The following is an 18,957-nucleotide window of genomic DNA, read 5'->3' on the forward strand; positions in this document are numbered from 1 at the left end:
GTGCTACTCTGTGAAACAGCCCTGTCTGTCCTTGTTTTGTAGACCAAATCTAGCCTCAAACTCAAAGAGATCCACCTACCTTTTCCTCCTGAGTGCTGGGATTAAAGTCATGTACCACCATGCCCAACATGCTATGTAGTCTAGGCTGACCTCTATCTCACAGAGATCTGTTAGCCTCTGTCTTCTTGTTTTATTAGAGTTTTAGTACTGCGATTAAACACTGTGGGGATGCGTGGGTATTTCATCTTACATTTCCAAGTAACAAATGTTTGTCATATCACCCAGGACCATCTGTCCAGAGATGTCACCATGCTCAGTGTGCTGGTCCCTCCCACATTGATGATCAATCAAGAAAATGGACCACAGGCTTACCCACAGTGCCAGTGAGGCATTTTCTCAATTGAGGTTTTCTTTTCCCAAATGACTCTAGCCCATGTCAGGTTGATATAAAAGTAGTTATCACATTCCCTGAGTGCTGGGATTAAGTTTTGGTTTCTAACTCATTTTAGTTCTCTTTGTACATGCTAATTGGGCCCCTGCTGTTTATTTTTCAAATACTATTTACATCATATAAGTTGAGTCCTATGCCAGTACAGTTGACAAAATGATTGTTTTGATTATCCTTACGGGAAATTAAGAGTAAAAGAGAGAAGCTGCCAGCTAATAATTAAACAGATAAATTCCTGAGAAGTATACCAAACAAACAATGTTGGCTTATAATCGGTGATAGGAACAGGGCCATCAAGTTTTGATACAGGAATATTCTGGCCACTGACAGTGGGACCATTATTTATCCCTAGTGCATGAACTGGCTTTTTGGAGCCCATTCTCTATGGAGGGATGCCTTGCTCAGTCTAGACACAGTGGGGAGGGCCTTGGTCCTGCCTCAAGATGATATAACAGACTTTGTTGACTTCCCTATGGAAAGATTCACCCTCTCTGAGTGGATGGGGAATGGGGTGGAGGGAAAGTAGGGGGAAGTGGGAGGAGGGGAAGGAGAGGGAACTGGGATTGGTATGTAAAATTAAAAAAAAAAGGATTATTTTAAGTAGAAAAAAAGAAGTATTCTGGACATTTTTGCTTATAGTGCTTGCCTTTTTTGAAAAAGAATTTATTTATGAATATTTTATATTCTTTGGCCTTTGGCTAAATGTATGTCTGTTAAATAGTGTTGGATCCCCTGAAACTGGGGTCATAGTTATGAGCTGTTATGTAGGTACTGGGAATTGAACCTGAATCCTGAAAGAGTAACCAGTGCTGTTAACCACTGAGTCATCTCTCCAGTCCCCTAGTGCTTGCTTTTTAAGGTTTTTTTGGAAAGATTTTATATTTGTTTGTTTGATGTGTATGAGCATTTTTCCTATATGTATGTATGCACATCACTTGGGCCCTGATGCTCATGGTGTTTAGAAGAGGGTGTTAGATTCCTTGGAACTGGAATTTAGATGGTTGTGAGCCTCCATGTAGGTGCTGGGAACCGAACCTGTGTCTTCTTCAAGACTTAAGAAGTGCTCTTAACCTGTAAGCCATCTCTTTAGTCTTCAGAATTTTATTATTTTATGTATGAGTGTTTTGCCTGTTTGTCTTGTGTGCTGAAGTGCTCATTGAGGCCAGAAGAGGGAGTAGGATTCCTTTTTTTTTTTTAATGATTTGTTTTTATTTTATGTGCATTAGTGTTTTATCTGCCTGCATGTCTGTGTGAGGGTGTCAGATCCCCTGAAACTAGAACTACAGAGAGTTGCGAACTGCCATGTGGCTAGTGGGAATTGAATCCCCAAACCATCTCTCCAGCCCCAGGAGAGGGTAGGAGCCCATGGAACTGTAGTTACAAATGGATGTTGGCCCCTGCTGGCGATTGAATCCTCTTGCATGGCAGTTGGTGCTCTTAAATACTGAGACTTCTCTCAAGCCCCAGTGTGATCCTTTTTAGGTGGTATTTTTGGTGGTATCAGGAACTTACCCTTGAACCTTTCACATACTAGACAATCACAGTAAACCTCTCTTTGTGATCATTGGGAGATTAAATTAGAACTACTTAGGGTGGAAGTGATTTGCTTTAGGAACAGAAAGCGGCATGTTTTTTGCTCCTGATAGGTAGAAGGTAGCAAATCATTCAGTGCCTGTAATGTTCATAAAAAAGTTCTGTGTAATACTTTAGGATGAATGTGTTGCCATTGAAGAGGGTCAGTTTGATAGTGTTTTTTAAAACTTTTTAAGAAGTCCACTCTAAACTGGACAGTGGTGGCGTACACCTTTAATCCCAGCATTTGCCTTTAATTCCAGCATTTGGGAGGCAGAGGTAGGCGGTTCAAGGCCAGCCTGGTCTACAAGAGCTAATTCCAGGATAGGTTTCAAAATTACAGAGAAAGTTTGTCTCAAAACAAAACAAAAGTTCACTCCTTAAGTTTTGTGTAGGTGTGGTACTGAAATTAGCATTTTATATTGGTCTAGAAATGTTAAAATTAGTTCTTTTCCGCTCATAGGGTAAAGAACTGTAAGGTCTTGCCTGTGTTTCATTATGAAAACTAATAAATATTCTTTAAATAATTTTTTAAAAATTTACTCTAGGGGCCTGTAGTGCTCAAGTTTGTAGAGTTCTTGCCTAGCATGAGTGAAGCACTCAGGATACTCCTCAATACTGAATAAATGGCACACGTCTGTAATTAGGGGTTAGGAGGCAGGGATCAGAAGTTCAGGACCATCCCTGATTATGTACTGAGTTTCAGGACAGTCTGGGCTGTCTGAGATCCTACCAAAACAAAACAAAATAACAACAAAAAATTCTGATCAGAACCAAGAACATGCATGTTTACTGGCAGAAAGAAACCATGGGTGGGAATTGGGGGAAGGGGTATAAAAGTTAAAACTCTTTAAAATCATACTTTCTAACTGGGCAGCAACATAGCACATGCCTTTAATCTCAGTACTTGGGAGAGAGACGCAGGTGGATCTCTGAGTTTGAGGCCAGCTTGGTCTACACAGCAAGTTTTGTAACAGCCAGTACTGTTAAACAGAGAAATCCTGTCTCGAAATACCCCCACCCCCCAAAAAGTACTTTCTGAGACCTCTGTTGTATTTTAGAGAAATGAACTCATGGCTAGTTAGTTCCCGTTTCTTTCTCCAGATTTTTATATTTTCAGTTTTGTTTTCTTGTTTTTGTAGTTCGTGACAAGCCATAATCAGCTGAGTTCAAAAGACCTTACTAAATGAACATTTGCAGTAATGGCTTCATTTTTCCTGTGTGTGCTTACTGTTTATGTTACCACCATTGTCCAGTAGCCCATGAGAGTTGTTTCAGCACTTAATTTTAAAATTATGTGTGTGTATTCATGTATGCACATGTATTTGGTACACGTGTCATGGGCCATGTGTGAAGGCCAGAGGACTTGGAGGTGTCGTGTGTCTCTGTCCTCACTGATTCTTAGTGATTGAATTCAGGTGGCCAGTCTTGACCACAAGTGCTTTCCCAGCTTGAGCCATCTTGCCAACCCCTATTCATAGCTGTGCAGTTCTTTCCTCCAGCTTTTCTTTAAAAAATTTCAAATCTACTGGAAATTTAAGTATAATGAAACTATATACTTAGATCTAGCAGTTAGAGTTATACCAGTTCTTAGTTGGTGTATAAAAATTACAGTGTAGTTTAAGTGCAGTATATAAAAAGAGTGATTTTTCTTTCTTCCCCCTTAGGGTAAGTATTTCTTACTTTGTTTTTGTTTTTTTGTGATTGGTTTTCGAGACAGGGTTTCTCTGTAGCTTTTGGAGCCTCTTCTATAACTAGCTCTTGTAGATCAGGCTGGCCTCGAACTCACAGAGATGCGCCTGCCTCTGCCTCCTGCAATTAAAGGCATGGGCCACCACTGTAGGGTAAGTATTGCAAATTGTGTTAGAAAACACAAATTTTGGGTACTGGGGATGGAAAGTAAAGTGCTTTCCTTTCAAAGCAGGAGGACTGAAGTTTGATCCTCAGTACCCAGAGAAGTCTAGGCACTGTGCTAACTTCTCTAACACCAGCACTGGTGGGACCAGAGGATGAGAAAGAAAGGCAGAGTTCTGCAACTAGAATTACAGGTGGCTGCTGGGCTTGTAGAATGGATGCTGGTAACTGAACTTTAGTGTGTGCTCTTAACCTGAGCCATCTCTTGTTTTTGATACCGTATCTTGTAGCCAAGACTGAGCTCAGAATTACTGTGTAATATAGAATTACTATGAATTCTGGATTATATGCGGATATTCACTAACTTTGATTTAGGTAGAATTAAAAAATTTTTTTTTTCTTCTTTTTCTTTGAGACAGGTTCTCACTATGTAACCCTGGCTAGCCTGCAAGTCTTCTATAGACCAAGCTGGCTTTACACTTAAAGAGATCTGCTCACCTTTGTCTCCCAAGAGCACATACCCAGCCCTTGACTTAGTTTTAGATAAGGTCTTTCTTTTTTCTGAGATGATTTCACTTTGTATTCCTGGCTATAGCTCTGTAGACCAGGCTGGTCTGTAGACCAGGCTGACCTTGAGCTCACAGAGACCTGCCTGTCTGCTACTCTAGTGCAGGGCCTAAAGGCATGTGCCACCACCTTCTTGTGGTTTGAATTATTTCAGTCATTATTCTCTCTGTAGAAGTTGGGAGTTAGTGCTGGATATGGATGCTTCTGAGAAATTCTAACACTTTTGTTTATGCCAAGGCAGGGGAAACTGAGTTTAAGAGTAGCCTAGGAAGACCTTACCTCAGGGAAAAGATCTTTTTGTATGAGATTGTATGTGTACCACTGTGTATACAGTGTTGTGTGGCAGTCATAGGACAGCTGTGGGAACTTCTTTCTACCACATAGGTCCTGAGGATTGAACTCAGGTCAGCCGACTTGACTTAGGTGCTTGTCTCTCCGACTTGCTGTTTTTTGTGTGGCGTCCAGAATGGTTTTGAATTTGTGGCACTTGTGTGCCTTTACCTTCCAGTGCTGATATTGGGAATCGAAGAACTACTAAGCTAACTGTACCGAAGTTATGCCCCAGTCCCTCCATGTCTGTGTGTGTGTGTGTGTGTGTGTGTGTGTGTGTGTGTGTGTCCATCCGTGTCCGGTGTGCGTGGTTCTGGGGATTGAATTGAATTCAGGGATTCATGCATGAAGCATAACCTTTGCCAACTGAGCCACGTCCTCAGTCAGGGCTAGTCATTGTTCATTCTTAGATTGAACCCATACTTCATCCTTGTTCATCATGGTTTTCATTTTGTTGTTTTTGAGATGAGGTCTTACTTTGTAGTCCTGGCTGACTTGGAACTGGCTCTGTAAACCAGGCTGGCCTCTAACTCACAGAAATTGACCAGCTTCTACCTCCCAAGTACTGAGATTAAAGGTATGCACTATGTGCCTGGCCTATCTTTTTTTTTTATGATTTATTTTTTGTGTGGAAGCCAGAAAGGGGTATCAGATTCCCTGGAACCGGGGATATAGTTGTTAGCCACCACATGGATGCTATAAACCAAATCTTGGTCCTCTGGAAGAACAGCCAATGTTCTTAATGGCTGAGCCATGTTTCCAGTCCTGCAATCAATATGGTTTTTCTTTTTTATTTTAATTTTTTTTGAGATTTATTTTAATTATGTGTTTGTGTGTGTGTGTGTGGTGATGGTGGTGGGGTAATGAGTGTCCAGGTCTGTAGAGATCAGAGCATTGGGTTCCTCAGAGATGGAGTTATAGGCAATTGGGAGTCACCGGGTTTGAGTGCTGGGACCCTCTTCAAGAGCTGCACAGCTTTTAACTGCTGAACTGTTTAGTCATTTTAAAAATTCTTTTGTGCATATGTGTATTTGAGGGTGCTCACTGAAGGCAGAAGAAGGTGTTGGATTCCCTGAAACTGGAATTAGAGGAGATTGTGCTGACCAGGGTGCTAAGAATTGAACTTAGGTCCTCTGGAACAACTGAGCCGTCTCTCTAGCCACTCAGCGTGTTTGATATGTCTGTTTGAGGCCTTACATACTCAACAAGTGCTCTAACTCCTTGTAGGACTCAGTGCTCTTTAATCCTGTGCTTTCTAGAGACCAAACTCAAGTTGAACTCAATTTGTAAGGTTTGGTGCCAAGTGTCTTTAACTGCTGAGCAATCTGAATGTCCCAGAGGCTCCTATGGCAGTAGGAGGTTTGGCTGTTATCTTGACATTGAGTATCTTTGAAGTAATGACACTTTCTTTTTTGTCCTTATCTAGTTGCCAATAGGAGGCCCTATCGAGAATACTACGTGGAGGCTTTTGGAGATCCTTCTGAAAAAGCCTGGGTGGCTGGAAAAGCAATCGTTATGTTTGAAGGCAGGCATCAATTTGAAGAACTACCCGTCCTTAGGAGAAGAGGGAAACAGAAAGAAAAAGGATATAGGCATAAGGTAAAGACAATCTAAACAAAAGGACCTCTCAGAAGTTATCTTCTTATGGGTTGGCTATGGAAGAAGTGGAAGGAATAGCATAATATAGATTTGATCTATCCTATTACCTTTGGTTAGTAGGATATCTGAAGAAAGTTAGAAAGTCAAATATTTTTAAGGGATTAACTGTGGCTAGTTTTCATACAACTTTATGCCGAGTTTTTTGAGAAGTGATTCTATCTACCTTTTTGGCTATCTTTTATGAAAGAAGAAAATGGTCATAGAATTAGAGCTTGTTGGGACAGCTCTTGTCTACTAAGCATACATCCTTTGTTTTAATCCTTAGGACTGGACAGGAAAATAAAATAAAAAAAATATTCTAATTGCCCTGAATACTAATTATTTCTCTTAAAAATGAGAAATGATTTTATATATTTGTTTATTTGAGATGGGTTCTTCTTCACCTCAGGCTTTCCTGCCATGGCTCTCCAGGTGCTGGAGTTAGAGAAGTATTCCCATGACATCCAGCTTTGATAAAGCTTTTAAGTAGTTTTATTCTTTGCCAGTTTTCAATTTTGTAGTTTCATACCTACCTATATTTTAATCATGAGCATTTCTTTTTGTCTGTGTGTGTAGCGGTTATTTTGTTTGTTTGTTTATTTGTTGCCCAGGCAGGTCTCTTGCCGCACAGTCTTCAAGAATGCGAACAAAGGCATGTGACACCACACTAGGTTTATAAACATTTGTTGCTTTTTAATTAGTGGTTTTTTTTTCTTTTTGAGATAGGGTCTTTGTGTAGCCCTTACTGTTCTGAAATTGCTAAGTCAATATGTATACCACATTGACTTTATACTCTGATCTACTTGCCTTTGCCTTGGAGTGCTAGGATTAGAGACATGCCACTAAACCCAACCCAAAGGGTGGTGGTTTTTGTTTATTGTCGTTTTTTTTTCTTTGAGACAAGGTTTCTCTGTGTAGCTCTGGCTGTCCTGGAACTTGCTCTGTAGACCATGTTGGCCTCAAACTCACAGAGATCCACCTGCTCCTGCCTCCTGAGTGCTGGGATTAAAGCCGTGTGCCACCACTGCCTAGTTTTCTTCATCTCTTAAGATGCTCTAGCAACTTGTACTTTATAACTATTCTAATGTTTAGAATTATAAAATACTTAATATATGGTTATCTTCTCACAATACTTGTGTAAGCAATTGTTAGGATGCAAGAGTTTAACTGCTTTTTGCCACTGTCACTGTTCCCCCCTGCATGGCAGTTGTGGGAAGATACCAGGTTTTGTGTCGAGTTTTAGTTGTTTAGATTTATTTTAGCTATCTTTAGAAGAATTCACTCAGGGTTTCCTGTTTTGGAAAATAATTTACTTCAATCACTAACATAAGTACAGATATATGTGTGGTCATGTCTGAAATTGGTGAAATGGTCAGTGTAGTACATTATAGGAGGAGGCTACCTGTCCAGTGACCTTATGTTTTTTGTTGGGGGAGCTTTCCAAGTATTAATCTATTTGTGAATAGTAGCTGATAGGTAGAACTTTGCTGAATAACATTACAGAGATTCAAGGATGAAAAAAAACAAAAACAAAAAACCCTGAAAGACAGGTTCTAGATTGCTTATGATTTAAAATGCTTATTATCTCCGTTTTTCCTCCCCCCCATTTCTTTTTGGAATAATTGATATTCTTATTTTTCTTTTAATTTAAGGTTCCTCAGAAAATTTTGAGCAAATGGGAAGCCAGCGTTGGTCTTGCTGAACAATATGATGTTCCCAAAGGATCTAAAAACCAAAAATGTGTCACCAGTTCAATCAAGTTGGACAGTGAAGAAGATATGCTATTTGATGACTGTACAAATGACCCTGAATCAGAACATGACCTGTTGCTTAATGGCTGCCTGAAGTCTCTGGCTTTTGATTCTGAGCATTCTGCAGATGAAAAGGAAAAGCCCTGTGACAAGTCTCGAGCTAGAAAAACCTCTGATAATATAAAAAGGACTAGTGTGAAAAAGGGCCTCCTGTCATTTGAAGCACATAAAGAGGAACGGAGGGGAAAAATTCCAGAGAACCTTGGCCTAGACTTCATCTCTGGGAGTGTGTCTGATAAGCAGGCTTCAAATGAACTTTCCAGGATAGCAAATAGCCTCACAGGGTCTAAAACTGCACCAGGAAATTTCCTCCTTTCTTCATGTGTGCAGAGCACTGATAAGGCAGATTTTGAGACTTCAAATTGTGATTCTTTATCAGGTTTGTCTGAGAGTGCTTTGATCTCTAAGCATTGTGTAGAGAAAAAGAAACTCCAGCCAGGCCTGGTGTGCAGCTCAAAAGTACAGCTCTGCTATATTGGAGCTGGTGATGAGGAAAAGCGAAGTGATTCTGTTAGTGTATGTACCACTTCTGATGATGGGAGCAGTGATCTGGATCCTATAGAACACAACCCAGAATTTGATAACAGTGTCCTTGAAATTACAGATGCTTTTGATAGGACAGAGAATGCTTTACCCATGCACAAAAATGAAACAAAGTATTCTAAATATCCTGCCACAAACAGAGTTAAAGAAAAACAGAAGTCCCTTATCACTAATTCCCATACAGACCTCTTAATCGATTCTACCAAGACAGTGGAACCTGGAACTGCTGAGATGTCTCAGGTCGATCTTTCTGATCTTAAAGTCTGTACTCCTGCTTCTAAACCCCAACCAGAATTCAGAAATGACAGTCTTACTCCAAAATTCAGTGCACCACCAAACATTTGTAGTGATAACTCCTTGACAAAGGGTGGGGCTTTGAATCAAACTCTGTTACCTTTAAAAAGCAGACAGCCCAAGTTCCGCAGTATAAAATGCAAGCATAAAGAAAACCCAGCTGATGCAGAACCCTCAGCTACAAATGAGGACCTCAACTTGAAATGCTGTTCTTCTGATACCAAAGGCTCTCCTTTGGCTAGCATATCCAAAAGTGGGAAAGCAGAGGGCCTAAAACTACTGAACAATATGCATGAGAAAAACAGAGATTCAAGTGACATAGAAACAGCGGTGGTGAAACATGTTCTGTCAGAGTTGAAGGAACTCTCCTACAGATCATTAAGTGAGGATGTCAGTGACTCTGGAACATCAAAGTCATCAAAACCATTACTGTTTTCTTCTGCTTCTAGTCAGAATCATATACCTATTGAACCAGACTACAAATTTAGTACATTGCTAATGATGCTGAAAGACATGCATGATAGTAAGACTAAGGAGCAGCGGTTGATGACTGCTCAAAATCTGGCTTCCTACCGTACTCCAGATCGTGGGGACTGTTCTACTAGTAGCCCTGTAGGGACATCAAAGGTTTTGCTGTTAGGAGGTTCCACACACAATTCTGAAAAAACTGGAGATAGTACTCAAGATACTGTCCGGCTGAATTCTTGTGGGGGTGACTCTGCGTTGCCTGGAGAATTGTCTTCTTTGCCTGGCTTAGCTTCTGACAAAAGAGACCCTGCTTGTGGTAGAAGTCGCTCAAACTGTATTCCAAGGCGCAACTGTGGCCGAGCAAAGTCATCATCCAAATTGAGAGAAGCAGTTTCAGCCCAGATGGCAAAACCCCCAATAAATCCCAAAACCTTAAAGACCCAGCGGAAAAGAAAGTTGAACCGACCTCCAGCCGTGACCATTGGCGCTAACCTGCTGGGAGATAAAGAAAGTGGAAGTTTAGTGAATGGCCCATCAAAGGGTGGGGCTGAGGATCCTGGTAAAGAAGAGCCTCTTCAGCAGATGGGCCATTTAAGAAAGGAAGACGGCCATTTTTCTGATGGACATTTTGATAGCAAGGTTAAACAATCTGATCCTGATAAAATTCTTGAAAAAGACCCTTCTTCTGAGAACAGGAAAGACCCAGAACTGGGGTCTGAACTGAATGGTGACAATGATGGACCCCATGTTGTTAATCAAGTGGTGCCTAAAAAGCGGTGGCAGCGATTAAACCAAAGGCGCTCTAAGCCTGGAAAACGCACTAACAGATTTAGGGAGAAAGAAAACTCTGAGGGTGCCTTTGGAGCCTTGCTTCCTGGTGACTCTGTGCCGAAGGGGCGGGATGACTACTTGGAACCAAGAGCTCCTCCTATAAGCATACTTGAGGACTCAGCAGCAGATCCCAATCATGTTGGCCACTCGGATTCAGTTGGGCCACGACTAAATGTTTGTGATAAATCCAGTGATAGCATGGGTGATGTGGAAAAAGAGACAGGAATTCCCAATTTGACACCACAGACCAAGCTCCCTGAGCCAGGTAAGGATGCATCTGTTAGTGAGTGATTAGAGAATTTGTTGATAATGTTTCTGTGATAGAGTAAGAAACAGTTTGAAAAAGACTGAAATTTAATGCTGGAGTGTCTGTATTTTCAGACTTTTTTTTAAGATTTATTTATTTATACAGTATCCTGCCTGTAGACCAGAAGAGGGCACCAGATCTCATTATGTGTGGTTGTGAGCCACCATGTGATGTCGGTCGTCGTCCCCCCCCCCCCCCCCCCCCCCCCCCCCCCCCGCCTTCTGTAGGCCTGGCAGACCTTGAATTTACAGAGTTCTGCCTGCCTCTGTCTCCTGGGTGCTTGGATTAAAGGCGTGAGCCACCACCACCCAACTGTGTGGTTTTGCTTGCAGTATGGTGCTCACAGGTTAAAAGACGGTATCAGTTTGGCTGCTGTATGCTGCAAAGCTTGCACGGGTCCTCTGGAAGACAGCCAATACTCATACCAGCCGAGCAGTTTCTCCAGCCCCCTTTTGTGTGTGTGTGTGTGTTTGTGTGTTTCGAGACAGGGTTTCTCTGTAGCTTTTCGAGCCTGTCCTGGAACTCACTCTTATAGACCAGGCTGGCCTAGAACTCACAGAGATCCACCTGTTTCTGCCTCCCAAGTGCTGGGATTAAAAGCGTGTGCTACCACCTCCTGGCTTGATTATTCAATCTTTTTTTTTTTGATTATTCAATCTTATTATGTCTGTTTAGATGTTCTTTTCTTTTACGGTTTTTTGAGACAGGGTTTCTTTCTCTATAGCTCTGGAGCCTGTCCTGGAATTAGCTCTTGTAGACCAGGCTGGCCTCGAACTCACATCCACCTGCCTCTGTTCTCCAAATGCTGGGATTGAAGGTGAGTGCCACCACCACCTGACTTTCTTTTTTTTTTCAAGACAGTTTCTCTGTGTATCTTCGGTTGTCCTGAAGATAGCTCTGTAGACCACTCTGCCTCCCAAGTGCTGGAGTCAAAGGCATAAGCTCTGCTTTGTTTAGATTTGTTTTGAAATTAGTCTTGTTGAATTGATTGTTTCAAGGAATTGATTCAATTCTTCCAGATTGTCCATCCAGTTTGTTGGTTTACAGTTCTAAATGATTTCAGTTGTAATGTCTCTTTAAGATTTAAGTCCTTTCCCCCCAGTGTTGTCAAGAGCTTGTAGTATGTATATATTTTCTTTTTAAAACTTCAGCCTGCAGCCTGAAGACCTGGAGGGGATTTTTCAGCAATAAAGAGTGCATACTGCTCTTGCAAAGTGTTGGGGGTCTTCAGAATACCTATCGTAGAGGACCTGAGTTGGGGTCCCAGCAGGCATGTGGAACAGACCATAACTGTTTACTTCAGCTCCAGGGGTATAAAGCTCTGCTGGCTACTGGAGGCATCTGCACTCACATGCACATAACTTGTGTGTTCCCCTACTTGATTCAATTTAAAAAAATTAAATATATGTATAAATAACAGTAAAAAAAGAGTCCATGGGAAACGATGTAATTATAATATCAAAAAGTAAATAATAAAAATTTTCAGAGCTCTTCCACTTGGTACTTAGAAGTATTTTCCTTTTTTATATTAGAGATCTAGCCTAAGGCCTTGCTATATCCTTGACAAGCTTTAGCTGATGTACATTCCTATAGCACGAAAAACCCTGAAACAGTTATTGAGGTTACAGCTGAAGATCAGAGAGGCAGAGCAGTAAGCCGCTGGAGCCACCTTTTACCTCTACCAATGCTCAGATTGCCTAGACTGTACTGTGTCTTCATCAAGCGTCAGACTCCATACTCCAGTGAGTTCTTGTCTCTTCCCCTTTATATTCCTCTCTCCGCCCAGCCATATAGCTCCTGTCTCCGACTCCCTAGTGCTGGGATTAAAGGTGTGAGCCACCACCACTTGGATCTGTTTCTGGATTGATTTTGTGTAGCCTAGGGTAGCCTTGAACTCACAGAGATTAGATCCCTCTGTCTCTGGAGTCCTGGGATTAAAATTAAAGGCCACTACTCCCTGGTTTCTAGTGGCTTAACTTTGCACTCTGATCATCAAGTAAGCTTTATTTATTAAAATACAGATAAGTATCACTACACATTCCTAGCTTCTGATTTTTGTTGTTTCTTGTATTCTCTACACTGAGTTTTATTTATTTCTGCTGTACTTTTTTTCTTCTGATAACTTTGGATTAAGTTTTTTGCATATTTCTCATATTTTAGGTTATCCTGGAATTTGCTATGCTGGCCCTCAACTTGTAGATAGATATTCCTTCCTGCCTCTATTTTCTCAGTACTGGGATTATTGAAGATGTATGTTACTAAGCCTGATTTCCTCCCACCCCGTTTTTTTTAAAGATTAAAGAATTTCCGTGTGTGTGCATGTGGTTATGCGTGTGCGTGTGCACAGTATGTCTGTTAACTGCTGAGCCATCTCTTCAGTCCCAGAGCTGACTTTTAAAACAAGCAAACAAAAACCATATGTAGTTAATGATACAATTATCTTTAGTACTAATTTTGTTGAATATCATGTTTCATTCAGTCTCCAGTATTTTCATTTGCCTCAACATTCTTAATTTCCCTTATTTCTTCTGATAATTTTTTCTTTGACCGATTGGTCATTTTAGAATACAGTTTTATTACCATATGTGTATACATTTTTCTGATTTTTGTACTGTTATTGATTTCTGCTTTCTTTCCATGGTGACTGGATCTCATTATGGATCGTTGTGAGCCACCATGTCGTTGCTGGAAATTGAACTCAGGACCTCTGGCAGAGCAGCCAGTGCTCTTATCCACTGAGCCATCTCTCCTGCCAGTTTTGTTTGTTTTTTTCGAACTAGGGTTTCTCTGTGTCACAGTTCTGCTGCCCTGGAACTCGCTTTGTAGACCAAGCTTGCTTCAAACTCAATTTGCCTATTCCCAAGCACTAAGATGAAAGGCATGTGCCATTACTGCCCAGCTTCTCCTTCAGTTTTAAAGGGAAGTTTTGCTGGATATATATTGGCTTGCAGTTTTTTCTTCAGCACTTGAAATGTATTTATTTCCATCTAGTATGTAAGATTGAAGAAATCTGTGAAAAATATAACAGGAATTCCCTTGTATGTGATTAGTTGATTTTCTTGGTGGCTTTAATATTCTCTGTGTTCTTTGATTTTCAGCAGTTTTGATGTATCACAGTATAGTCTTCTATATAGATGTTAGGCAACTTCCAGACTTTTTTTGGAATCCTTTGAACTTGAATTTCCTTGTCTTCCTCTCAGGTTTGGGAAGTCTTTTCAAGCAAACTTCTGGTCCGTTTTTCTTGAAACATTATGTAGTCTATTGGTGCACTTGGTGGTTTCTTGTTTTTATATTTTCTTCACACTTTATTTTTTTTTTTTATTCCTTGAGTGCATAGTTTTTAACTACCTGGGTTTTTTGTTTTGTTTTGCTTTTAGAAGGGTGCAATGGTTAGTGTTTTAAATTTAGCATGATCTACACTCACCTGGGAGATGGGCTTCTGGAAGTGCCTGTGAGGGATTTCCTTGATTACTTTAATTGGCATGAGAAGGAAGACTCTAGGGCCTGGGCTGTAAAAGTAAAGAGAGCAAGCTCAGTCCTTCCCTGCATAGGTTGATCACCTCTCTCTTCTGCCTGGGTGGAATGTAACTAATTGCTTCAGCTCCTGCTGCTTTGAACTGCAACTCAAGTATTTTGAAACTCTTCCCCTTAAATCTTTTTGTTGTTGTGTTTTCTTACAGCAGTAAGAAAAGAAAACACAGGATGTGGTAGGTGCTGGGCAGTAAACACCAGGCGCAGAGTATTTGCTAAGAGCTGGACTCCCATCCCTTGGAATTCTCTCTGACGTTTGCCAGTTTTCTTTCTTCTACTTGATCACATTTTCTGTTGAATTCCTCTAGTTCTGTTTTAGTCCTCTAGTAAATTTCATTTCAGGCTGTGCGGTGGTGGTGCAAGCTTTTAATACCAGCACTGGTGAGGCAGACAGATATCTGAATTTGAGGCTAACCTGGTCTACAGAGTGAGTTCCAGGACAGCCAGGGAAGAAAAAAATTTCATTTCAGTTCTGTTCTCTCGCCTCAGGGTTTTTGTTGTTTGGAATTTCCCTGTGATACTTTAATTTTGCTCATGCATTAATTGTATTTTATTTTTTATTGTTTGTTAATGTAGATAGACGATTGAGTTTCTTAGACAATATTTTGAATTCTCTACTGGGTTTTATGTGCTTTTTGGAGTTCATTTCTGGAGAAATTTCCCCTTCCTTTGTTTTATATTGGGTCATATTCCACCCCCATTCTCCAGCTCTAGTCTTTCCCTACCTCACAAACTGAAGCTGCCAGTGGATCTGAGCTGTACTGGTTTGGTGAGTGGAAGTATCTGAGAAAGTGAAAGGTTCTTGTTACCCTTTATATTATGATTTTTCCTGGGATCGCAACATTTACAGAGTTATCATATGTGTCAGCATTTCTGGGAGTAACAAGGCCGATTATTCTGCTTTTTAAGAACTGTTCTCTTATTTTAAGTCTTTTTAGTGCTAACAGTATTACATTGCATGGATACGTTAATTTTATTTTCATTGGTTGGTGGATTCAAGGGTGTTTACACTTAGGACTTTATATACCTAGGAATGGAATTGCTAAGTGATTTAGTAATTTTGTGTTTAAACCTTTCAGGAATTGCTAGAAAAGTTGCTTTTTATCTAATTTTATGTTCTCAGTAGCAGTATGAGAGTTTCTGTTTCTCCAGATGCCCATTAGCACTTATTAGGTTGTAGCCATTCTAGTGATTATGGAGTGGTCTGAAATTGTAAAAATACAAAAAAATTTCATTTCTCTGACTAGTGATTTCTGTATTTTTCATGTACTTATTTGGCTGTGTGTGTGTGTGTGTGTGTGTGTGTGTGTGTGTACATAGATACATACATACATACTTTTGTTGGAAAAATGTCTTACCTAGTTTTTGGTTATATTATTGCTATGTTTTCTTTTGTGGTTTTGGGGATAAACCAAGGGCCTAGTGCATGCGTTCTACCCTTGAGCCTTTTCATGATTGTAACTGAACTCTTTGTCTTTCAATTGTAAACATTCCTCGTTCTAGATATTAGTAGTACATATGATGCACAAGTGTTCTGAACTGATCTCTGGGCTGTATTTCTGCTTTCTTCATCATAACCTTTTTTGGTATTTTGTTTTGTTTTGATTTGTTTTCTTGTTTTTCGAGACAAGGTTTTCCAGTCTTGGATGTCCTGGAACTCACTTTGCAGACCAGGCTGACTTTGAATTCACCGAGATCTACCTGCCTCTGCCTCCCAAGTGCTCGGAACTAAAGGCATGGGCGCCATTGCCTGACCTTGATCATAACCTTTTAAAGTACAAAATATTTTAAAAATTTGATGAAATCTTTTGTTGTGTATTTGATACTATATTTTGAAAACATTGTATAATCTGTGGTCATGAAGATTTACACCGGCTTTTTTTTTTCTAGAGCCTTTAATGCAATGTTTTTTAAAGTAATAGTATGAGTAAAGCTACTCAACGTTACTTCTTTACATGTTGGTATCTTTTTGACTCAGTTATAGTATTGAAAAGACTTGTTACTAGCTGTGTGTGGGTAGCTCATGCTTATAATCCTAGCACTTGCTAAAATAAGTCAGGGTGATGACTGAGTGCTTGGATACAGCCTGGTCTACAGAGTGACCCTGTTCCCTTAGAAAAAGTTTTTTTTTTTTTTATTGTGTGGTCTTGTTGACACGTGTTTTGTTTTTTTTTTTTTAAACTAGCAGCAAATATGTAAGGGTGCCTTCAGGTGTGTTCAGTTGCTCTCCACCTTATTTTTTGAGCTAGGATGTCTCAGTGAACGAACCTGGAGGTTGGCAGTTTAACTAGGCAGGTCAGCCTCAGAAATATTTCTTCCCCATTTTCTCCACCTCTAGTGTCCATCTCGGAAGAAGAAGCTTTTCATATCATAGTTCTTAGAACCGTAGTTTGCCAGTGTTTAATTGCTTCATCTTTGAAATTAGAATGTGAATGTTTAAAGTTTGTACTTTTCCAAGATGATTTAGACTTCTATGAATCTTCTGTATTTCATATTAGGTTTGTTAATTTCTTCAGTTTCCTCCATTAGAATTTTGATAGAGAATGTGCTGAAAGCTATAGGCTACTTCAGGCAATGTTGCTGTTCTGGGTTCCAGTCTATCAATATGGAATGACATCTAAGTTGTACTTTCTTTTCTTTTAACATTGTTTTGTAATTTTCAGTTTATAAGTCTCATACATTTGCTAATGTATCCACAACTTAATTTTAACATTTATTTATTGGCCCATTTATGTGTGTATGCATGTTCATTTTAGAAGTTACAGAACAATTTGTAGGAGTTGATTTTCTCCTACATTATGTGGGTTCCAGGGTTTAACTCAGGTCATCAGTCTTAAACAAGTACCCACATCCACTGAGCCATGCTAACCCCAAGTACTTCTTATTCTATTAAAATAAAATTGTATTTCAGGTTTCATCAGATTGCTTATTCATAAATATAGTTGATTTTGTATATTGTTTTTTTTTAAAAAAAAATTTATGTGTATAGGTTTTTTGCCTACACATCTTTACAGTGTGCACTGTGCCTGCAGAATCACAGATGGTTGTGAGCCACCATGTGGGTACTGGGAATCAAACTCAGGTCCTCTGGAAGAGCATGAGCTAGCTTCACAGCCTAGCATATTGATATTAAAATTTGTTTAACTTGTTCATTGGTTCAGATAGATTTTCAGTGTACACATCTGCAAATGTAGATTACTTCTGCAAATGTACCTTACTTCTTTACTTACTCTTTGCCTAATTATTTTTGCTAGAATCTGTAGTAATGTTGCACAGATGTGGAACAAGCAACAGACATTCCCAGTCATCAGAAAATCATTTGGTGTTTTCATTATATCACTAACTGTTTTAGTGGTGATTTTGACATTGAGGAATTCCCTTTTACCCCTGTGTGTTAGTAAGTTTCTTGTTGTTTTGACTTAAAGCTTTCAGAGCTTTCTGTCCATGGTGGTGAGAACAGCTCACATCATGGCAGACAGGAAATAGAGAGCCATGTCTAAGCTAACTGGTTTCTTCCTCCTGCTGGTTCCCCAGCCTGTTGTGTCGTGCCATCCACATTCAGGTTGGTCTCTCTTCCCTCTAGTTTCTCCTTTCTGGAAACGCACCCTCCCTGCCCCACGCACGCATGTGCCAATAAAGCCAGCACTCTGCTTACCTGATCTCCATGGTTCTTCTATTTAATCAAATTACAATTAAGATTAACCATCATTCTATACTTCATTAATTTATCAGACAGTTTGGCACTTATTTGGCTCTTTTCCTCCCTTTATCTATCAGTGCGTATCAAAACTTACTTTGTTGTTTTAGGGTTAGTATCACTTGCACTTGGTTGTGGTATATATTACTATTTTTTTTTAATTGCTAGGTTTGGTTTGCTTTTATTGTGATAATCTTTGTCTACTTTTAGTATTGAGGTAGTAATGGCCTCACGGAATGAGTTATGGCATGAGGGTTTGCTTTGTTTTTGTTTTAATAGGTATTAAATTTAGGGCCTCATATATGCTAGGTGAACTCTATATCTGGTCTATGTCCCCAGCCATTTTTTGACTTTTTATATTGAGAAAGGGTCTCATTAAATTGCTTAGACTGGAACTGAACTTACTGTACAGTAGCTTTGTCAGGCCTTGAACTTGCGATCAAGATTCTGCCTTTGTCTCTGGAGTAGCTGGGATTGAGTCTGTACCATTATGCCTGGTTTTGTTTTGTTGGTACTGTTAGTGACTGAGCACAAATCTGTGTTCTACTGGTGAGCTGTGCTCCGTTTTTGTTGTTGTTGTTGTTGTTGTTTTGTAGTCTGCAGTGGGAAGTGTGTTTCTTGCTTACTATGTACCTCAAGTTACCCTCCAACTAAACATTCTCCCAAGTGATAGAAATGGAGGCATGTTCCCCTCCCCCCAACTATTTCTTTTTCTTCTCTTTCTCTTTTAGGGTTGTTTGTTTGTTATGTGTGCAGTGTTCTGCCTACAGGTCAGAAGAGGGCACCAGATTTCATGACAGATGGCTGTGAGCCACCATGTGGTTGCTGGGAATTGAACTCAGGATCTCTGGAAGAGAGCCAGTGCTCTTAACCTCTGAGCCATCTCTCCAGACTTCCTTCCTCCCTCCCTCCCTCCCTTCCTTTTTTTAAAGGCAAGCTCAAGGTAGATTTACTTCTGGTTCCAGATTATTACTTCTGGTTCTTTCTTTTTCTTTTTTTCTTTCCCTTCCTCCCTTCCTTCCTTCCGTCCATCTGTCCCTGTCCTTGAACTTGGTCAGAAGACTAG

General features: G+C 40.1%; 1 protein-coding gene across 13 annotated transcripts in view; it reads left to right on the forward strand.

Annotated features, from left to right (window-relative positions):
* Positions 1 to 18,957, forward strand: part of Nsd1 (nuclear receptor binding SET domain protein 1) — a 110,492-nt gene that overhangs the window by 29,505 nt on the left and 62,030 nt on the right. For all 13 annotated transcript variants that reach the window (XM_048447784.3, XM_048447789.3, XM_048447782.3 and 10 more), the window contains 2 exons: positions 6,198 to 6,370; positions 8,062 to 10,621. In XM_048447784.3, the coding sequence (XP_048303741.3) occupies positions 6,198 to 6,370; positions 8,062 to 10,621 (2,733 nt within the window). The remainder of the gene's footprint in view (positions 1 to 6,197; positions 6,371 to 8,061; positions 10,622 to 18,957) is intronic.

Source organism: Myodes glareolus, chromosome 14 (assembly GCF_982192425.1).
Source record: "Myodes glareolus chromosome 14, mMyoGla1.1, whole genome shotgun sequence".
NCBI lineage: Eukaryota > Metazoa > Chordata > Mammalia > Rodentia > Cricetidae > Myodes > Myodes glareolus.